Genomic DNA, 24544 nt, shown 5'->3' on the forward strand with positions numbered 1-24544 from the left:
TTTTGTCGAGAGAAAAAAAATGCGCCATGAAATTTCCTATGAAGTGATATCTTAAAAAGTTGAATTTTCGAAAACTGATTTTCAAGCCATCAGGGGCCAACTGGAGCCGTCTGAAGCGGCCAGGCAAATTTTATGCGTGGTTATAGAATCCGGAGTCTCAATTCCTCTCAGTTCACTAAGGAGAATACCATGACACAAACTCAAAGTTTTAAAAAATTCATAAATTAAAAATAAACTCTTATTCTTTGATATGCTACAATGTCGAAAAACGTGCATACGGTTACATAAGATTTGATGGAATTATGAGAATGACAACTGGATATAAAGACCACAAATAAACTTTTTTCACACTATTAAATAAAATTTTTTACTAAAATGACAGAAATATGTGGCGATTAATAACAATGTTTCAGGAAAGAGAGAATATAAAAAATGTCTGTGCTTATGGAAGGAAAACCATTTGTTGTGATGAATTCCGCACGTATTCAATTCAATTTTGAACCTAATGAAACCTAAATGAATCTAATACTATACATTTAATAATTTCAAATCTTTAAAATAAAAACATTTTATGATTAGGCATTGCAAACCAAATTATTTGAAATCTTTAACATTTTATATTTTAAATATTTAAAACTATAATTTTTAAGAATTTTAAATCAAACTTATTTATAAATTCAAAATTGTTATATTGCAAGAAACTTAAAAGGATTGGATAAGATTTCTACTAAAAATTTAATAAGTTACCTATAATTTATTTAGCCTGAGTTTCAAAATATTGGCGCCACCCTACCTTCTATAATGTTTCCAATCGTTTTCCATTGGGTATCCATTATTCTAAGCTAGGGGTTAAGTTTTCACTACAGCATTTTGATTTGCCTTCCCAGTGGGCACAGAGGTATGAAAATCCCAAGACCGTCCTTGGGACGTTGCTAGAACGTCCTATGTCAGGCCAATCAACGTCTTTAAGACGTCCAACGTCCTAACGATGACCTAAAGACGTCTCAAATACATTGACATTTTCGGGACATATTTCGTACTGACATTAGACGTTTTAAGAACATCCCTATGATGAGCAAAAGACATGTTATAAAAGACGTCTTACGGATGTCCCAAATACGTCTCTACGACATCCTTAATTTTTTTGCCTACTGGGTTAATTATTCACAAGCGGTTTTTTACTCTGTCAAACAAATTTCAACAATATGAATTTGAAAAAAAGTAAACAAACGTTTCACAATAATATACCCGCTAAATCAAACTGCCTAACTGATAATCATACTACATCACTGTCACATCATTTAACGGAATGAATTTTACATTTTGTTAATCCATATACTTTTAACTTTTCAGTCGGTATACCGCCTAAACATTATATTTTTTTCTACTTAAAACTTTTTTTAAATTACTAAAAATTTAATATCTAACCAATAAGAATGTGCGCGTCATGTGTGTTACAAACGAAAACTGAAGAGGTCGTATTGCAGGCAAGTGCATTTCCGTAATACAATCCGATTGAGAACAATTGACACAATTAGTAACAATTTAAACCGATTTAACTTTTGATTACTCATAATCGTTATTAATCGTGTCCAATCGATCATTTCTAGGAGGGTAGGCAACAAGCGGTATTTGATCCTGATGAAAAAATGTTATCTAACTGGCTTCCGGTAACATCTGGAGTCCCTCAGGAATTGGTTTTAGGACCTATTACTGATTCTTAGCTTTTCCTTAAACTTTTTAAATATTTATATTATGCTGACGATCTTCAAATATATATTCATTGTTCTCCTCGTGGTATACCTTAGGCGATCGGGACTTTAAATCAAACGACTGAACTTTTGACTACAGGGGCCACAGCTAACTAACGTTCCATTAACGTTTCTAAGACGAAGGCCATGATCCATGACAGTCCTGTCTATCTTAGTAGCATCGATACTTCAGTTTTACCTCCGCCAATGTCATATGGTTCTATTATTCAATACACTTATTCTACTTGCAATTTGGGCGTCATCTTTAATCTTTCGCTTGACTGGCAGGAACACGTCTGTCATATATGGTAGTCAATAAAATACGTAGAACATTGTATCCTCTTAAAGTTAACAGAAAAATCTTAGATAAGTCGCTGCGCATTAAATTAGTATCTATGCTGTTCTTCCCTCTCTTAGATAACTGCTGTCTGGTGCACGACGATATGTCACTCGAACTCGATGTAAAACTACAGAGAGCACTAAATGCATGTGTTTAATTGGTTAAGAGTTAAAAATCGACGGAAATATTCTATGGAGGTCAACCTTTACTGCATTATGAATTTAGAAAATCCTCAGTTTCTTCGCGAGCCATTTCAATATGTAGACAATGTTCGGAGTCATGTTATAAGAAGAGACCGAAATATACTGTACATACCTACCTGCAGAACTTCTACATATTCCAATTCTTTTCCTATCCCTTCTGCTAACCTCTGGAATTCACTACCCAATACTATGAGAGCTGCTGATTGTTTAGCTTCATTCAAGCTCAGTATTTTCCGGCATTTATGTCTGAGAAAATATAACTTTTATAGATTTATGTAAGTTCCAATGTTTCTTCTTATTAATTATCAGTGATTTTGATACTAATCTCGTTTTTATTATATAGTGGTCATTTGTTCTCGCACTAGTTGTTACAAGCTTTAAAATTCTGTAATTGATTATTTGATTCTGAATTTCAGTAGAAAAAGGCAGTTGAATTTCAGAAGTAACCAAAAGGATCATTCGCCAGTTGAAAGTCAGCTGTTTTATGTACGTAAAATGTACTTTATAGGTTAATTTAAGACGCAAAGATTATTGACTTTCCGTCAACGCGTGCGTGTGAAATGAAACTTATAGGTTAATTTAAGTCAGCTGATTGTTGAAATTCATAAAATTTATGCGCTATCGTTCAGTTGTTAGGATCATGAAATGAATATAAAATTAAAAATTGAATAATTTTAGGAAATACATTTTTTTTTAAAGTGAGCATTGAACAAATTATTCAATTTTTGCCTAATAAATCTAGTTGTTTTATCCTCCAAGTCGATCGTATTAGTAGTAGGGAAAAAGAACTAATTGACACTAAACAAGACACTTATATCCATTTCAAGCTACGAGGTACAGAACATCAATCTTCAATCCTTTTTCATATATTTTTTTATCACATATGTACCATTATTATATTTATACTCAAAATCCGTTTTAGATCTGAGTACATATATAAAAGTAGGCAACGTTGACGAAACAACTATCATGAGCTCAGTGTTGATCGCTACTATCCAGCGCTATCGACGCCATATTGGCTATATCAGATACGAGACACTGCACTTAAGTTCCATTTTTGGTTGAAATTAAGTGAATTACTTAATTTAATGCAAAAATGATATTCATCTACATTTAAAATTCATCATCTTGTATTACTGTGTACATGATTAATGTATTTTCATTATTGTATTTATCTTTTCTGCTAATAACGATTTATAATCAATGTAAAAGTACAATATCTTGTAAAACTGCGAACATCACCGGCAAAATCTCTATACTGAATGTTACATTTTTGCAGCACGTCTTGTAAGTTCAACTCGTTCAGCTCTATACCATATTACGAATTTTAATTATTATAAAAACATAGTGGGTGGTTTTATTAATTTAAGATGTAAGTTTCATGTACTCATCGTTTTTCCTATTTTGTATCTTGGCTCCAACGTGGCCAAGTTTTTAAAACTCTATGGAATCTTTATGTAACATATATGTAACTTACAACAATATATTAACAATAAAATGAGTGCTAACTAAACTAACTGTATAAATGATCTGTATTTTTTAACCTGTATGTAACCTATACGAAACTTGCATCAAACTTAGACTTCACTCACTGAGATCTAACCTTTTAAAATGCTTTCTAAAATTGTAATAGTTGGTAAAACTAATTATGCGAACAGGACAACGTAGATTCATATTTTAATGCAAATAAATTTTAAAAAATTTGTCATACGACATTCGAAGTTCGAACTATGTTAAACGCTGGAAGGACGAAGTGATGGCACTGATTCATTGCGAACGCGCGGAATTAGGAAGTTATCCGCCATGAGTAACTTTTTAATTTGTTAATTAAAATGTTTATGAAAATAGAAATGATTAATTATTAATTTGAACCGACAAATTCTTGAATGATTTACTTGGAACTGGTTAACTTTTTCTCGTCCAACTCATTTTCTCCCAATTAAGCAACTTAATATCTTAGGGATAAGCTGTTTTTTTTGTTCAAATTAAAAATGGCACTTTTAATCGCATTCATGAACTGGATAATTTGGCTTAATCATACTTTTTTGGCCTCAATTCAGAAAAAAACTCAGCTCAAGAGTAAATTTTGTTTTTATCTTTATATGCTCATTTTAATTTTACAAAATGTTATCTCGCACTCCGTCATGCCGTCGGAAAATAACCCAACATCAGACTAGTCCTAGAAAGTCTCACAACCAGCACTCTGTAAGAAAACTAGACACATGCCGCCCGGACCAGGAGAATTATAAGAACTGAAGGACTTCAGGGCCCATCTGACTTTGGCTGGGATAATAATCTTGTTGGCTAGCAGCCTTTGCGGGCCCAGCTGGGCGACAGACGGCTTTGATTGCCTCGAAGGTGTTGTCCCCTCTTCTCCTAACTTTGTGAAGCCCGGAAAATGTACCTCGATCAGGTGAGTCAAGGTACTCCCGTCAGAATCTGAGGAGCACCCTCCGGGCAATTTCACAGTTCCGAAAATAGCATCCGGATTTCATCCTCTGCTCCTTTATCGATGTATGTGCAAAAGTTGGTCCAGCTTTTATGCTTTGCCTTACGAATTGCCCTCAATGATTACTTTCATAAGTAGATTTGATGACTTCCGTGAAAATCTCGGCCGCCATCCCAAGGTTATCACCGTCTCTAATTGACCTGGGAACTCTGAGAGTCACTTCTTAGTTCAGTGGAAAACTAATCCCAGTCCGTTCATCTTTGATTTCTGGCCCACTTAGGACCTGTAGGTACAATGGATTCCAACTCAAACTCTATCTATGAGTGATCTGAGAGTGGGTTCATCTAAAACTCCACTTCTTGATGTTAACTCTAAAAGTACCGATACAGAGAGTAATGTCGATGATTCCTCCCTGACCGAGTATTCCACTTGATCGTTACCTCTTGAGTTGCCGTCCGTGCTGTCCCACAAAGTATTGTGGGAGTTAGCGTCGCACCCCAGCAGAAGAGGAAGACCCCTTCCGTTGCAGTAGGCACCTCCACTGGTGGATTTTTATCGCTGTGATATGGAAAGTAAGACCATCCCATGACTAGCCTTCCTATTATTTTAAGATTCGTGAATATCACCATCAAATCTCTAGAACATAGCTCGAGCATCGGGACGACGTCGACTCCCTTCGCCAGAATGCAAGCCCTTGGATACCTGTGTGCCTCGCAGCCATGCCCCTCTTCATAATTACAGAGGTGACTTTGCTGTGATGTAAGTTAATTTAGGTAATGGTTAGACCGGGAGCAGTCATTTAGGTCTGCTCCCAATCTTTCTGTACTTCGACAGGCTCCAACTGTCCCTGGCTGGGTACCTTAAAGTTGACCTGTCCAAACTTGTAAAAGGGCCTTCTGTTGAGAACCCCATGAGCCGTCGTCTGAGACTCAGGAATTCGCACAACTAGGATGAGTTAGATTCTTCATCCCGTTGTGTCCTCTTCCTGCGGACTGTCGTGCCTGAGGATTCGCCAATACGCTGGCCTAAGTGAGGGGTCGAATCGCTCCAAACGCCGGAGGATCACAGACGGTTCTTCCAGTTCATCTGGGAACCATGCCGCAGCCCTTACTATCTTTTAGAGCAACTGAACTCCATCCACCTTAATAGATGCACCTTCCCAAGAGGTTGACTCAACTACAGCCTTGTTTAACCAAGTTTTAGACGCTGGGTCGGCTACCACAAATGCAAAGACCCCTCTCCTACAGAAGGAGGTCCTGATTCTTTCCAATTGATTTGGGGGCACTCTTACGAGCGCCCTCCGGGTAGCCTTTCTGAAAAGCTCAAATTTCTCTGTAGTGGGTATCGAGTCCAGCTGGGTCGTATCCGCACCACCATCTTTAGGGGTCAGCCTTTTGAGCGCCTCGCTTCTGAGCCTCAGTGCTGTTTATCAGCGTTATAGTTGCCTACGTTCGAGGTGACGTAGCTGCTCCACTAGCCGGTTGCGTTTGCCTCTTAATTCTCCTTTTCAGGGAACCGTTGATGCGTTTTTTTTATTGGAGAACTGGTTTACCGCACCCGTTTTCATAGCAAGAGTTGGTAAACGAATGATACATTTTTGGGGGTATGAAAAGTGATTAGCAAAGGAAGAGTTACACAAAAATGTCAAACTGGGAAAAATGAGGAAAACTGATTGGATGGGAAACGGCAGAAGAGGGTCAGTTGGCGGTTGTACCTTGCCCTTTTCGGAGATACCTAATGTACATGACAAATTCAAAAACTTCCAGATTTTAGGGAGGCTAGCCAACGTGTGCAATTAAATCATAAACATCTTGACTGACGACAATGTTCAAAGGATAAATAGAAGCTCAGGCTACGAGACCTTGGACGAAGTAAATTAGTTTACTCTAGACAATTTGAAATCTCTCTGGGAATCTTAAGATGAAAAGAGTCCTTTCATACAACATCTTTGTCGAGACGAGGTATTTATATAGGGCTACATGAAGCGAGGGGTTGAGAAATCTGTTTTGATTAGAAATTGTAAATTCTGACGAACAACCATTATAAATTATATTCTATTTATTCTAGAATGCGCGACGTGCACGAAGTATAAAAATTTATAATAAAATACATGACATTAAATTATTTACAAACCAACACGTCGGTCCATTTGAACGAATCGCGTTCAACAACAAATTTGTAATACTTTAGACAAAACATAATATTGAAGTCCTAATACAAATGAAAATGATACGAGAGTGAGAATGATGTATACATTTGGCGAAAATTAAATAAAAAAGGTCGATAGAACTTGAGAGTAACAGGTTAGTCTTAGTTGCCTCCAGCGTTGAGAGGAAAGTCGATAGGAAGAGGACAAAGCCTTTTAATACAGCGTTTATACTCTTCCGTGTCAATCCTTACGGTAACTGTCCTGATGATTCCATCCTTACTCGGGTGAGTTGCTGTCACTCTGCCCACTGGCCAATGCATGGGGGGAGCATTGTCATCTTTAATCATGACTAGGGATCCACCCTTGATGCAATGATCTTCAGATTGCCATTTACTGCGAACGATAAGTTGATTCAGGTATTCTTTATGCCACCTATTCCAAAAATGCCGCCGCATCTGCTGGGCGTGCTGCCAATTTGACAAACGATTGGTAGCTGTGCCCGTGAAGTCCACCTGTGGGAAGCTAGTTAATGGACCACCAATAAGGAAATGACCAGGAGTCAAGAAGCGAGTATCATTGGGATCTGAAGACATAGGCGAGATTGGACGAGAATTAAGAATTGCATCGATTTCAATGACATAGGTTTCAAGTTGCTCGAAAATCAATAAAGTTTCTCCTACCGTACGCAAAAAATGATGCTTGAACGACTTTACTGCAGCTTCCCAAAGACCACCGAAATGTGGTGATAAGGGGGGTATAAATTTCCAAGTTATTTTCTCATCTGATAAGTATTGCTGCACTCTTTTAAAGTGCTCGGACGATTCAAACAATTCGTAAAGATCCTTGAGCTCACGACTAACGCCAAGGAAATTTTTTCCGTTATCAGAATGCATAGATTTGGATTTTCCTCTTCTAGAAAAGTCTTTTTAGACTGCCGATAAAGGCTTCTGTTGTCAAAGAGCTGACTAATTCGAGATGTACTGAGGCTGTATATGGCTGTATATGGCTCTCTTTGAGGAAGTAAAAGAAACAAAGCGGTCAAAATCGCTAACAAATAGTATTAGTATAAATATTTCGAAATCGATCATTATCTAGGAAGATAATAATGATAATAATAGTCAAAGTAATTTTATAAGTTACAGGAACGAAGATTATTTCATGATTAATACTGTATAAATTGATTAACAGGAATTTGTGTTTTCTATCATATTGAAATAAAAGTTTAATGATGATACGGCTGAAAAATAGTACGAGGCTCGAGGACTGAAAATCATTATATTTTATAAACTATAATTGCTCAAGAACTTGAATTTGTAACAAAAATGTTGAAAAAATTGAAATATTATTTTTAGTAACAAAAATATTTTTGTAATATATATGAAACATATAATCATGAATTTTTTATGTAATCTCCCCAAAAATATATTTATTTAACTTTTATTCTGATTTGCCTACAGACAAGATGTTTTCGGAAGTTATTGAAAATTTAAGAAAACATTGAAATTTATACTATTTTTGCAATATCTACTTAAAAATTAGACAAATTGGATTCACCCTGGGCTTATTTTAAACAGAATTTTGAAAACAATCAACCTTTTAAAGAGACATTTTTTTAGCTCCGGTATAATTAAAGCGATACATACAAAAAAAAACGATTTTTCTGAGTGAGTTCAAACTTTTGCAGGGCAGTGTAGTTTTACGGTTTTGGTGTCGCACGACAAGTGCCATAATCTGGATCTAGACCATAGGGCTGTACGTTTTAAAATAAGGCAAAGTGTGCCAGGCTTATGACCATTGGCGGATCCAGGGGGGGGGGGTCGCCCCGATCGCCCCCCCCGTCGAATTTTTAGCCAAAAAGTATAACTTTTTAACAATATTGTTAAATTTTTAACCAAACATCTGCATTTGTGTCCAAGAAAAATTAAAATTCTACTAAAACAGTTAAATTTTTAAATCGAAAAGAAAAATTTTCAAAAAAATACTTGAATTCTTATTTAGAAAGAATTCAGTTGACTTTTCAACACAAACATACGAATTTTCAAGGAAAAGTATATTTTCTAGGAAGAAGTTCAGTTTTCAACAAAATAGTTGTATTTTCATCTAAGAACGATTTAATATTTCTACTAAAAAATGTGAACTTTTAAATTAAAACGACAAATTTTCAATAACAAAAAAATAGTTTTCATACAAAAAAATGCAGTTAACTTATCAGCTACATAATATAAATTTAAATAAAAGGTTATAATTTTATATGAAAAGATTTGGATTTTCAGCCTAAAAAGACTCATTTTTAACAAAACAGTTAAATTTGTAACCAAAAAGCATGGCTCTTTAAGGAAATTGTTTAATTTTCAACCAAGTAATACAATTTATAACTAAAAAGATAATCTTCAGAAGAAAGTTTTTGCGTATTTTCAAAAATTATGTACATGAATGAGTGAAGGGCTCCATATCGTAACAAATCGTAACAAAATTCCTCCCGTTTAGCTGTTACATAATTTAAGTACGGTCCCTAAATATGAACGGACGATATATACGAGATCATAATATTATTTTTTTCAAAGTGATAAATACCCTTCCCTTATCGCCGTTACGGCACATTTTTTGTATTATGTTTTAAAATATAATAGGCGTTTTCCAAATAAAAAGGTCTTTTAATGTAAAGTATTGACTATAAATAAATAAAACAATATTTTAAAGTCACAATGATTGGCTTTTCAATATTTTTTTATTCATACAAATATTGAAGTTACTTAATGTAAGGTACTAATTGAAATCCACCAATTTAAAACTTTTTTTCAATACCATAAACAACGCAAAATAATATTATTGATAATACAATATAAATATGCCAGATAACTATTTATTTGTTAAGTTTTTGAACACTTGAATTCGAGCTGACATCGAATTCTGAGAATTGAGAATAAGGGAATAAATTTTATTAGTTTGTTTTTTCATTTAAAAAATATAATTTTTATAAGATTCTTGAGAAAATTAAAAAAGTTTGTTGAAGATTTCAGATGAGACATAAAATAATCTAGAATATTTTAAAGAAATTTCTTACTCTTCTCAATTTTCCCAGGTATTAAAAAAAATTTGTTTACTTTCTTCAAACCTTTAGGAATGCTTTGAGGGCTTCTAAAGTTTTTTTTATGAAATCTTTAAAAATCTATATTTCTAACAATCTTTTAAAGTCTGCAATTCTTTTTGAAGCTCTTCAATTCTTCTAAATAAGTTTAAAAACTGTTTTGATTATCTCTCGAAGTTAACTTTTAAAAATATAAAATTATTGAGGATTTTTACATGAATTTTGGGAAATTTAAACCAAACTCTTCTCATACCTTCTGAACCTTCTAATCTCTAAAAATTATTCAAATCTAACCTAATTTTTTTTTAAGTTCTGTAGAATTTAAATAATTGCATTAAAACCTTCCAGATTCTTCAAACGTTACAAAACTCTCCAAAAATCTTCAAAAGTTTTAATTATTTTTTAATTGTTTTGAAACTTCCGAATATCTATTAAACTTACTCGACATTGTTGTAAAATTGTTGAATATGGCAAATTTTCAAAATTTTGTTAAAAAATTTTGTACTCTTTTAAAAAATTTTAGAAAATACTTAAAAATGTTATGTAATCTTTTTCCAATTTACTCCTAAAATGAACTACAAAACAATCATTAAAAATTTCCCAATGAATCTTAGGAACATTTTTTTCATTTTCTTGACACCATGCAAAATTTGGTTAATTAAAAATTTTTTTAAATACTGGAAATTTTTTTTAAAATGTCTCCAAGTCTTCCATATTCTTTTTCCACGCTTTTTGAAATCTTCAAAACTTACATTTTTTAAAAATCAAACTTAAGCCATTTAAAATTTTCCCAGAAATCTTACAAAACAATATCTCCTCAAATCTGTTATACTTATTAAAAAGGTTTTAATTTTGTTTTCGAATTCTTCGAAATAAGTTTTTTCACATAATTTAAATTGTATCGATTTTAAAATGTAAGAAAGGTTACAAATTATAGTGTGGTTGCGAAGCGTTAGGAAGATCATTCTTTCCCATTATTAAACAACCATTTACAATTAAACTTTCTCTTCTATCTATAATATTTAGAAACATTTAGAAATAAATTTTATGATGAAATAAAATTATTTATTTCGAAATTTTGATATACAGAGTAGATGGTGCAGAAAATTATTAAATTAAAAATGTTACGTAATCGGGTCAAAATAGCCAGAAGGGGTGATAGACCCACATATAAGAAGAACGCACGTCCATACTCAAAGTCTTAGAAAATATCCCTGTAATTTAGAAGATTTATATTTCTGTATAAGAAAAAAACAACTCAACTCTAAATACATACAATCCAATTAAGATGCACGTCTAACAAACACATTTTGAAATAACGCTTAAACTAAATTAAACGTACTAGTCAATGACTGAATCGTACGAAATAGGAAGATAATCATTTTCAGTATGAAAATAGACATCCTTAAAATCAGTTCCATACGTGAATTTGCGCACAATTTTTTTCACAATTTTTACGCGATGCGAAATTCTCCAATCATCAAGCATTGTTCCCTCATTGCTTATGATCAAAAGCGGATAATTTTCATTTTTAGTATCCCGAAGCTGGATATTATGATTAATAGCTCGAACGAGCAAACCCGTGACTTTAGGGCACATTTGCAAGATCAGCATTTTAAGATGAACTGTACGCTGAATAAGAGCATGTAAGCCATAGTCTGAAACTCTTTTGCAGTTTGAACAATCCAGAACTTTCAGATTCACACTGACCCCGCGAAGATATCTCGATGAAAGCTTTGTATAACTCATAATTAGGTACTCGAGCTTTGTTAATTTTCCAATGTCAGTCATTCCTCCGTCGGAAAGATGAAAACAACCTGAAGAATTTTTTATTTTGCATAAATTTCATGTTCGTTTTTCAATATTTCAAATAAAATCGATGAGCTTTTCCACATTCCCCGACTATTTTTAAAGTTTGATGTTACGCCTTACCCACGGTTCAATGTGTATTTTTCCCGAATTCTTGTTTACACACAGGAAACAAAAATCCATACACTTCTGTTAAATGGGTTTCAAAGGCTTTTGAATTGCGTATCTGTCACTCGAATTCCAAATTGCCGCCGATTTGTTTTTAAAGACTTTTAGTCGTTATATTTTTGTTGACTAACTTATATTAGACCGGGAGCCACACAGAAGAGGTGGTATGACCTAAAGGTCCCCGGAATTTTTTTAATGGATATTTTGCCTAATGGTCTCCGTTATCCAACGGTATGAGGTGCTTTCGCGAGATGACGGTCGTTCTCGAAATATTGTTAATTAAACATTTTTACATAACTTATGCTATATCTTCTAAAATTATCGACATATTAAGAAATTTTTTTCGAAACTGTTAGGTATTATTGAAATAAACAATTTTTCTCATGAAAAATTTTTTGTCTGCCTCACAGTGTTTGCAAAAAACGCAAAAAAGTATAATATAATAATCGATTTTTATGCATTGTTTATGGGTATTTTAAAGATTCTTCTTTAGAATTAGTTTGATTGTGTTAAGACACGTGAAATTTCTTTGGCAAATTTTGGCATCTGATTGACAGTTTATATAAAAAAAAATCGCAAACAAGATTTGCAACAAGGTTTCTTTGAAACCATAGAAGGAAAAATTTGGTCTAAGACTGTTTTCCGAATCTCGAAAAGTTTATTTACAACAAAATAATTAAGTTAAAGGAAAATATATAGTTAAATTTCAACAGGGGGAGTAAAGATATTAACCGATTTTTTTCAACCTTTTTTTGATTTTCTCGAAATAATATAACGAGGATAATTCAGCCTATTGAAATTAGATTAATTAATATTGTACACATTTTGATTTTTCTCAATCGACACTCTTGTAACAATGGTAAGATATTTGGACCTTTTGCTTTCTTAGTGCGGCTCCCTATGGCTAGCTGATTAGTGCCGCTCGAGTGGATGCTTTCTTGCCTGGTCCGCCCTTCCCATTGTTTAAAATTGGAGCCATCGGAGAAAATCAACATTTTGTACAATATTAATTAATTTAGTTTCAATAGGCTGAATTAGCCTCGTTATATTATTTCAAGAAAATCAAAAAAAGGTGGACAAAAATCGGTTAATATTTACTCCCCCTGTTGATATTTAACGGTATTTTTTCCTTTAACTTTATTTTTTTATTTTTAAATAAACTATTCGAGATACGAAAAAAAGTCTTAAACAAACTTTTTCCCTCTATGGTTTTTTTAGCAAAATGAGAAAACAAAGTGTGAAAATGTTAATAAATGTCGGTTACAATCGGGTTCAAAGAAACCTTGTTGCAAATCTTGTTTGCGGTTTTTTTATATAAACTATCAATCAGATACGAGAATGTGCCAAGGAAAATTTATGCGTCTGAACACAATCAAGCAAATTCTGAAGACAAATCTTCAAAAGACCCATAAACAATGCATACAAATAGATTATTATATTACACTTTTTTTGCGTTTTTTGCAAAAACTATGAGGCAGACAAAAAATTGCACATGACAAAAATTGTTTATTTCAATAAGACCAAACAGTTTCAAGAGAAAATTTCCTAATATGTCGATAATTTTCCAAGATATAGCATAAATTATGTAAAAATGTTTAATTAACAATATCTCGAGAACGACTGTCAGTTCGCGAAAGCACCTCATAACGTTGGATTCAGGAGATCATTTTGCACAATATCCATTTTAAAAATTCCGGGGACCTATTTCCGCGGACCAAACGGTTCTTCGCTCCCGGACTATATGCCGTGAAAGACTAATAAATGAAATAGAAAAAGGAATCTAGTAGACCTGCACATGATTTCTTTTAATGTTTAGACCAGACATGCCCAAGCTGGGGAAATTCCCGCCAGCCACACATGTTTTGCGCTTACCATTGTTTCGGCTGGAGAGCGAGAGTGGTGGTAGACGCGTGCTTAACACTCTCCTCTCAGACCCAAGCAGCACCGCAGATACGGTATATCTGACAGGGTGCTTCGGGTGACTAACTTTTCAATATACGTTTGTAATAGTGACCAGAGTTTTCATTATTATATTTTATTATTTTTACATTTTTTGACAATGAATGTAATTAAAAAAAGAATTGTACAAAGCTTTTCTTTTTTGTACAAATGTGGAATGTTGAATATTTTAGTATCAGCGTTTTTTACATTGTGCATATGATGTATAGAAATATTGGGCGATACTTTTTGCAGATAGCAATTTATTAACATCATGCACAACGTAGAAATGTACGTTGCAGAAATGAAATATAATTTAGAAGTCTGAATCCTATTCCGTATCAATAAATTCAGATATGTTATACTAAAACTAAATATTATATGTGTTAAGTACAATATTCGAAATTGAATTTGAGCCTACTACGTTGATATGTTTAAGTTTTAAAATTTACTTTAAGTCTCTAAGTTTTAAGACTTTAAGGCCATGTGATGAGTGTAACAGCTGATCAAGTCAGCCCTAAGATCAATATTTTTTCACCCATATTGAATAAATATGGAATAAATATGGAATAAATATTAAAAGATCGTTTGTGGCCTTGCGCTAGTGCTGCTTTGATACAGCTGATACCAGATCGATACGTATGTCAGACCAAATATGTTTATTTGCATTTCAACTGCAAACATTAGTTTTTGCATTGTTAGTGCATAATGTTCGTAAGCGATTTTTGTTGTTTTGTCCCACTTTGATAAATATAAACCTCATAAGGGGCCATCCATAAATTATGTAACGCAATTTCCCGACCATTTTGACCCCCCCCCCCTCCCTTATGTAACGCTTTTTCCGACTTTTCCCTGTAGTTTTTCGCCATTGTATAACACTGCGCTGGACCCCCCCCCCCCCTATGAAGTGTTACGTAATTTATGGATGGCCCCTAACTAGCCCATTGACAACATTGCAAATTGCTTGCAGGGCATGGACATAGGAAACAAGGGACCAGACATGCCATCCTAAGTTCGGCGAGCGGGGTTGAATCCACGGGAGGGGGGAGAATTCTATGAGTGGGGAGAGCCGCCACCTACGATGTGCATTTGATTATGCGCACGAGCATTTTTGCTTGCATGCATGGACATAGGAAACAAGGAACTAGGCATGCCATTGCGGGGGTGATGCAATGAGGGGGGAGGTCCGCCACCTTTTGATGTCCCGCGACAAACATGGCAGCGCCCACATGTTTATATTTTCATGCACAGTTTGTCGGCAAAATTGCTCGTGCGCATAATCAAATGACACATCGTAGATGGTGGCTCTCCCCACTCATGGAATTCTCCCCCCTCCCGTGGATTCAACCCCGCTCGCCAAGTTAGGATGGCATGCCTAGTCCTGTGTTTTCCATGTCCATGCTTGCAGGGTTTAACGACAGCACGGTCGGTATTTCTCCAAAATAAAAATTTAAAAAAAAAAACTTTTTTCACTATTGTAATTATTTAGGACCAATGACAAATTCTTGCATGCCTTCTATTTATCGTGCCAAATTTGTACACGATATCTCATTCCGTGTGGACGTAAGTTGGGAAAGAAAACTTCCACTGGTATTTTCTTCGAAAAAAATTTTGTCTTAAAATTTCCACCGGAACAAAGCAAAGACATGGACTTTAGTACCTCCTCTTTCATTTCCCAAACTTTCAGAGCGATACCTCATTTCTTTTAGACATAAGTTGGGAAAGAAAAATCGAATACCAGGTTTGGTCACGTGACCCTCTCGTCACAAGGCTTTAAGTCGGGGTTTAGGTTGGCGTTTACAGTTTTCACCGTTCAAGTACCTGCGTGTCATCAAGATAGGTAATATTGTTAGGCGATGATGAGAAGAATGTTGAAAGTTTGCAGACATAAATACTTTGTACAATTCTCCTTTGAATTACATTATTTGAAGACAAATGTAAACATGCTGAAATAAAATAATTAAATATCTAGTCACCATTACAAATTTATATTGGAAAGTTAGTCGCCCCAAGCACCCTAACAGATATTTAGTATCTGCGGTGCTGCTTGGGTAGGAGAAAACATGTAGCACAAAACATGTGTGGCTGACGGGAATTTCAAAATTTCAATTTCAAAAAAGTCGGTCTCATTCAAAAATAAAGAAACCGATTATAAATAACCTTGCTTGAAATGGATATTGCAGTACATGGCAGATTCGAAGCTGTTTGAGAAAATGACCGATGCACATAGTCGCAAACCGATTCGGTTTTAACTTTCTGACTCTGCAAATGACCGATACGCAATTCACAGAGTCCTGGGCATATTAATAAAAAAAAGCGTTGACATTTTGAAAAATAAAACATCATCAGACAAACGCTTTCTTCCTTGTTGGACAATTTTCATCAAAAAAGTAGGTATTTTTTATAAAAAATATGATTTTTCCACCAAAAATAGAAGAATTCAATTTCCAGTAAAAACAATAAATTTTTAAAGAAAGAATAAATCCTCAATAAAATAGTTCAATTTCCAGTTAGAAAATAAAATTTTAAACAAAAAAAAAAAAAACAAATTTTCAACCAAAGAAATTAATTTTTATGCACAATTATGATTTCTCGAAAAAAAGTTCACTTTTCTACAAAATAGGTAATTTACTAACAAAAAAGATTATTTCTATCAAAAGAGGTAAATTTTCAACAAAAATTGTAGTAGTTAAAGTGAGTTTACAACTAAAATGATTAATCTTCAACTAAAAAATATAATTTATAACCAAATACATGAATTTCCAACTAAAAAGATCAATTTTCAACTAAAAAATAAACTAATTTTCAACCAAATATTTAAATTTTGAACCAAGGAATTTAATCTTTAATCAGAGAGACTGATTTTCAACTAATGAAAGTACTATTCTTCCAAAAAAGAAGAATCGTCATCAAAATATTTAAATTTTAAACCAAAGAAATTAATTGTTAACCAAAAAGACTGATTTTCAGCTAGTGAGAGTACTATTTTTTCAAAAAAGACGGTTTTTCTACAAATAGTAGAATTTTTAACTTGAACAGATCAATTTTCAACGAAAAATAGAATCACTTTTCAACCAAGAATATTAAATTTGTATCGAAAAAAGCCCAATTTCTGATAAAAAATCGAACACTTAAATTTTCAGTTAAAAAATTAATAAAAATAATAAATACCAATAAATAAATTTAAAAAAGTAAGTCTTTGACTGGAATAGTTGAATTTTAAACCAGAAACATGAAATATATATATATATATTCAATTTTTGGTTTTTTAAAAATATGGCTGGTTGAAGATTAAAATTTTTGGGTTGTGGCTTCAAATATTTTGTTTAATTTTTTTAATTTTTTATGAATTTAACGCGTTTTTATATAAAATCAAAATGTTTTTAGATTAGAACATTAACTTTTACATTTTTTTCATTTAGGATTGATCTTTTTTGTTTGAAAATTTAACTATTTCGCCGAAGAGTACTTTTTCAAATGTTTATTTTGTATTAAAAATTAGGTGTTCGCTTAAGGAAATGTAGTAGTATTAATTTCTAATTTGGTATTTTCAACCAATTTTAAATAAGCTATCAATACGTAAAATTAAAAAAAGCGCTTCTGTAAAATGTTTCGATCATAAACTTAAAAATAAAACGATAAAAAATGCATGCTAATTCTCTAACGTCTTTGAATATTTCTAGTGATTTATGTTATATATTCGAATTTTTATAAAAATGAAGGATATATGTATACTACCTAACTATAAGAAGTACTTTAAATGGGGTTTCTTTCCACATTAAAATTATTTTATTCTTAAAGCTAAAAACGATTAATTTTTCGAATTTTAAAGGCCTCAATTCAAATGATTCAATTTGGGCGTTTAATTTACAACTATTCAGTTTTGAATACTAGAAGATTTGAAGGTTTACCAAAGAATTGAGGCTTTGAAGCTTTAAATTAAATATGTTGAAATTCGAACATTTTTCGAAAAAAAATTCACATTTTCGGACTCTATGTTTATTTATAAAGTTATTTTTGCAACCTTTTTTCAAGTCGAATTCCATTTTATAAGGAAAAAAGGTTTTCTGGAGAAAGTTTAAGAAGATACAGGTGGTTGAACAGTATTTTTATGTATCACAAATTTCTATTTGAAGCAAATTGGCTCAATAATATACTAATTTAAAATACTAAATGTAAGTATGTTTGATAGAAAATACGTTTTAAATCAATTAATTGAAATTATAGAAAAAATTTAACAAAAATGTACAATTTTATCTATATTATATACTCATAGGTTAGGGAGGTTAGAAATTCAAAATATTTCATGTTTATATTATCACTTTTAAACATGAACCTACTTCACAATGTAAAATATTATGAATAATTTATTTCAAATCGTAATCGGAAATTCAGTAACTTTCTCCATCTATCTAAGTTCTAAACCAAATTGGATAAAAGTCAAGTTAATGCTTCTCAAGTCGAGGTTAGGCAGGTAATGATTTCAAGACAATGTTTACATTTTTATAATGTCGAATACACAAAATAATTTCCTTTCACAATTTTAAATCATAACTCTATCTAGAAAAAAGTAAATGATTAATTAAAATTTAAAAACTCATCTTATTACTACGTTTTATTTATCTCCTAATCTTAATCGTCCGACTTCGGTAGCACTGCCTAGATGGATGTTCATGCTTGACAGGCTGTCCGATCTCTGGGTAAATTATAGTAAAACATTCTGCATCTTAGTTGGACAGATTAAAAATCCATAAATACGCAATAAATAAATTAAATTTTCCAAAGAGTTCGAAAATTTTGAGTCACTCTCGTTTGGAAAAGGCACACAGAAAAAACTGAAGTTAAATTTTGTTGAATGTAAAATTTCCCGCTGATAAAGTTCACATGCTATTTGGCGAAAGTTTATCCTACGATGGAATAAAAGCTGTCGTCTGCTACGGCGTCCTTAACAGCAATAGTAAACGGGCAATGTATGAGTTAATTCGAGTTCTAAATCGGGACACCAGATTTAAAAGGACAAAAAAAAAGCAAAAAGCAACTGACAGATGGGAATCCCCGTTTCTCTCCCATACAATGAAGTTAAACGACGATAGATAGCGCTGGCGTCGCAATCCTCGCTACATCTCGAATAAAAATGGAGCAATTATAAGGCGACAGATTATCCAGGCAAGGTTAAAAACCGAAAATTATCTTCTATTCATGTAAAGTTTATACGACAAGGTTAATTTTTGTAGCGGTGAATCTTTCACCTTAAATCGATGTAAACTTTATCTTCCGTTTTTTTGGACAGCCATTTCAGTCAAAACTTAACTGAAGTCATAACTTTTCAGAATCAAAATGTGTACGTCTATTTTCTGGCACAGAAAACAGCACACATACCAAAAATTTTAATTTTTGACAGTAGCCCAGTTTAGAACTTCACATAAACTCATTGTGTTGTTATAAATGATTAATTTGAATATGTTACATTTTTAATGTTTCTAATTTGAAAATCTTTGGATATATTAATTATCGATGCATTTCTCCAATTTCAAGTGGTACCAAATTTGGAAAAGCTTAAATTTGTTTACTAATTTTCAGTTTGTAATTATTTTGGAATATTCTGAAAGTTATAATTGTTTAACATTGAAAGCTTGAAAGTTTTTTGTATTGTTGAAGTTAATAAAATAGTGCGTTGACATTTGATAAAATGCAAAAAAATATTTCAGCAATGGCCCGTTGATGTTTGCATAACTAGTGAAGATTTTTTAAATTTTCAATTGATAATGTAATTCGAAACACCCTGCTGGAAGTCGAATGATTGAAAAAGATAGAAATCATGGGATGGGTAAAAAACTAGACGTTAATTTAGATGGACATAGAGACAGAAAAGATAGACGTTATTAGCTGTGGGATAACGGCGTGGCGACTTAACAGGGAAACTGGGAAATTACCTGAAATTTATTTTGAAACCCGGGAATTTACTTCTGATCTCAGTAAAATTCAAGTTTTCATCATTTAAATAATAATTGTCATTTTAGAAAAGTGATTTTTACTCGATCCACAGCCGCAGGAAATGTGAGTCTTTTTATTAGTTAACGAATTTATTTATGGTTTATAGATCTTTAATTTCTTATATCACCTCAATTTACTGTAATTAAATTATAATTTATTATTGTCCAAGAGTATTTATTTTTGTTGACATAAGTAGTTGTTCTCCTGCATCCAAAGACTTTTCATTGCAATAAGCAATTAAGAATATTCTTTAAGAGACTTATATTAATAAATTTATTTTTTCACATGCAACTATGACTTAATGCGCTTGACATAAACTAGAAAATATTAAAATTTTACCGTGAAAAACCGAGAAATGACCGCTTTCTTTTTGTGGATTAAAAAGATATCTTAATATGATTTAAAGAATTTAACGTTCTTTGAGTCTGATTTCGTATGTTTTAAATATGTCTATACTTTAAGGCCATGTGACGAGTGGGTCACGTGACCAGAATTCTACCTTACCGCCAATTTTTTTATTTCCCAACTCATTTTCAAACGAAGCGCCACATCGAGTTGAAAATTTAGGATTATAAATAAGAAGCACTAAGAAAGATGGATCTGGTCCTAAATTTTAATTTTTATGAAATAAGCAAAAAAAAGTTATTTGCAACAAAAAATTTATTTCATGATTACACAAATTAAGGACCAGACGCATCATTCTTAGTGCTTCTTGTTTAGTATCCCAAATTTTCAACTCGATGTGTCGATGCATGTGAAAATAAGTTGGAAAATAAAAAAGTGGTGGTAAGGTAGGAATCTGGTCACGTGACCCACTCGTCACATGGCCTTAAAAGATAAGTTAAACAATTCCATTGAAAGAGAAATCTTTTGCAATTTTTTGCTCCGTGAGCTTTTGGTCGGTGACTTAAGTTTGCTAAATGAACTGATGATATTCAAAACAAAACAAAAAATCATTTTTTTCGTTTAAAAAAAAAAAATTGATTGATCGTTTTTATTTTTGGACAGGGAGTTTCCGTTAAAAAATATAATTTTACTTGGAACATGGAATCTTTGATATGGAACGGAAATTTTTAAAAAGAATTATAATTTGGATTAAGAATAAAGGAATTTGAAAATATCCCTGTTTCAGGTCAGAGTTTGTCACTATTTGAAAGTTCTCCTTCCAAATTTTAGATAAAGAAAGCCCTTCAAGCAGGTTTTAAACTAGAAGTAGTATTTCAAAGAAAAAATATTTCTGAATTTTAATTGAAAATATTGTTATATCGTTCGTGCAAGTTCATGATTTCTCAGTAAAAATTCAACTACTTCGTTTAAAATTAAACTTTTTTGTTAAAAATTATTTTTTTTTTTTGAAGATTCATAATTTTAATGGAGAAGTCGTCCCTGGATGTAAGTGATTGTTCATCATCATTTTTTTTTAAATAAAAATTTAACTATTCCAGTAGAAAATTTAACTATTTTTCTGAAAATCCGTATTTTTCCTTTGTTAAAAATGAGATTTTTTACAGATAATTTCACTATTCTATTTTTGGTTTACCATTTATATTATTCGGATGAAAATTCAACTATTTGTGTAAAGACTGAAATTTGTTACTTAAAAATAAAACTATTTTTTTGAAAATTTCTGTACTTTAATTTCTTTAACTGAAAATTTAACTGTTCCATTTTTCATTGAAAATTAATCTTTCTTATTTACAAATTCAACTGTTTCGATGAAAATTTGTTCTTTTTTTATTAAAAATTCAACTATTTCGTTGAAAATCCACTTATTATGTTTAAAAATGGATTTTTTGGTAGAAAGTTTTGTTGAAAGTTAAACTCTTTTGTTGAAAATTAATTTTCGAGGCTAAAGGTTCATCATGTTATTTAAGAATTCATTCATTTAACGTAGTTATTCTTCATTAATAAAAATTAATTTGGTCATACGGTCATAATACAATAAGACGAAGGATTCTGATGTTCAACGAATCATTACGTATTTACCAAAATATTCCTTACGTTTCGACCTTATTGGAGATCTTCTTCTAAGTTAATTATCACCTAAGTGGAAATTTTTAAAAATTAATATAAAATTGCTTTTGGGTGCATTTTTTTAGAAACTATCTAACAATAATATTTTATTTATTACCTGTAGTGAAAATTCTATCCATAAGGAATTTCAAATTCTGATTGCGTCACGTTAGTTAATTTTTGGATTGAAGCAGTTTAGTTTGATTCTTTAAAGAAATTGTGCTTTAATCATTGTATTAAAAAGTAGTCATTTATAAAAATTAGTGTTGAAATGAAATTAAAACCTCAGAAATCGTACGGAGGTCTCAAATTTGTAAAAACTACAGTTTTTGAACTGACACTGTGTTTTGTTTTGGACGGACGTTCGACTATACAGTGCGTTAGAGATAAAGCTAGTTTCAAATAAGTAAAACATAAGGCTAATATTAAACTGACATCACAAATAAAAAACCGCCAAATTTATATTTTGATAATTCTAAATTTATATTTATTTTAATTTTAAAAAAACTTTTCATTATATAATGCTTTGCTAAATTTTATTGATATTTAACATTTCTGATTTTAAATTAATAGAAATTTTAATATATTGATTGATAAACATGGATTCAATCAATCTTCTTTTATGTGTATTAATTTGTCTAGCTAAAATGTTAATATTATTAATTTCAAAACCAAAATGATGATACTCTTGATGATGACTACTTTTTAATACAATGATTAAAGCACAATTTGTTTAAAAAATCGAACTAAAATGCTTCACTCCAAACTCCAAAAATACGTGGATTTTCAACTATACAGTTGCATTTTCAATAAAAAGGACCAATTTTCATCGAAACCGTTGAATTTTGAACCAAGAAAGATTAATTTTCAATAAAAAATGGAACAGTTAAATTTTCGGTTGGAGAAATTAAAATACATAAATTTTCGAAAAAAATAGTTTTATTTTCAAATAACTAATTTCAATCTTTACACAAATAGTTTAATTTTCATTTTAAAAAATTCTCAAACAAAAAATGGAATAGTCAAATTATCTGTTAAAAATCTATTTTTTAACAAACAAAAAATGTGGGTTTTCAGAAAAATAGTTAAATTTTCTACTGAAATAGTTAAATTTTCAGTTAAAAAAAGTTAATTATGAACAATTATTTACAACCAGGGACAAATTCTCCATTAAAGTTATGAATTTTCAAAACAAAAAAAATGTTTAACAAAAAACTTTAATTTTCAACGAAGTAGTTGAATTTGAACTAAGAAATGATGAATTTGAACGAACAATATAACAAAATTTTCAATTATAATTCAGAAATATTTTTTCTTTGAAATACCACTTCTACTATAAAAACTGCTTGGAGTGATTTCTTTATCTAGAATTTGGAAGGAGAACTTGAAAATAGTGAAAAACTCTGACCTGAAACAGGGATATTTTTAAACTCCTTTATTCTCAATCTAAATTATAATTATTTTAAAAATACCCGTTGGATAGACTAATTTTTTTAACTGAGAAAATGATTGTTCCTTTGGTTTGGAGTATCGTCAGTTCGATTATCAAACTTAAGTCAGTGAAAGAAGCTCACGGAGCAAAAAATTGCTACAGATTTTTCTTTTAGTGGAAAATTTTTAAATTATCTTCTAAAGTATAGATATATTTAAATACGTACGAAATCAGGCTCAAGGAACGTTAAATTCTTTAAGTCATATTATAAGATATCTTTTTAATCGATAAAAATAAAGCGGTCATTTCTCAAGTTTTCACGGTATAAATTATATAGTTTCTAGTTTAAGTCAAGCGCATTAAATCATAGTTGTACGTGAGCAAATAAGTTTATTAATATAAGTCTCTTAAAGTATATTCTTCATTTCTTATTCCAATATACGAAGTCTTTGGATGCATGAGAACAACTATCAATGTCAACACAAATAATTACTCTTGGACAATAATAAATGATAACTTAAGGGCATGTGATACTTAGAAAATTGTCGATTTTACCAGTTTTAGGTTCTACCGGCTTTTTGCATAGGATAAGAAATATTTTGTCGTCAAATTTTGATTCTGCTAACAACGTGTGTATATTTCGAGATTATGTGTGTTAAAATTCTCCCGAGCGTTACTTCCAAACTACACAATATTTTTGGCCGAAAACTTTGGACTTACAAATAAACATAGTAAGTAATCTCCCGGAGCTAACCTTGTTGCAGGCAATTAAAAAAGTTTATTTCATCAACAATTTTCAAATTATCGGAAAGGCAGAGATGAAAAAAGACGTAACCTCAAAATAATGCATAAAATTTTTATTTAGCACAATAAATTTTTGTTTCTTATTGTCCCTCAATAAAGAGTCCGCGGACGCCCGTTATGATATTTTATAGCATCTCCGAATTTAGTTTTTAAAAATTTTTATTTTTGTAGAAAAAAGGCTGGAGGAACTGTACCCGATTGACCACACGACGAAGTATCACATGCCCTTAATTAGAGTAAATGGAGATGATCTAAAAAATCGAAGATCTATAAACCGTAAATAAGTAAATAAATCCGTTACCTAATAAAAACACTCACATTTCCTGCGACTGGAGATCAAGTAAAAATCACTTTTCTAAATTAACAATTATTATTTAAATGATGAAAACTTGAATTTACTATGATC

General features: G+C 31.7%; 1 protein-coding gene across 3 annotated transcripts in view; it reads right to left on the bottom strand.

Annotated features, from left to right (window-relative positions):
- LOC117167214 (F-box/LRR-repeat protein 4-like) overlaps positions 1-24544 on the bottom strand; it is a 140155-nt gene that overhangs the window by 54421 nt on the left and 61190 nt on the right. For 2 of the 3 annotated variants that reach the window (XM_033351988.1, XM_033351979.1), the window contains exon 4: positions 11085-11797. The exons of the other annotated variant lie outside the window; for it this stretch is intronic. In XM_033351988.1, the coding sequence (XP_033207879.1) occupies positions 11322-11797 (476 nt within the window). In that variant the 3' untranslated portion in view covers positions 11085-11321. Of the gene's footprint in view, positions 1-11084; positions 11798-24544 lie in introns of those variants that run through there. 3 annotated transcript variants of the gene reach the window in all.

The sequence above is a fragment of the Belonocnema kinseyi genome, chromosome 1 (genome assembly GCF_010883055.1).
Source record: "Belonocnema kinseyi isolate 2016_QV_RU_SX_M_011 chromosome 1, B_treatae_v1, whole genome shotgun sequence".
Classification (NCBI taxonomy): domain Eukaryota; kingdom Metazoa; phylum Arthropoda; class Insecta; order Hymenoptera; family Cynipidae; genus Belonocnema; species Belonocnema kinseyi.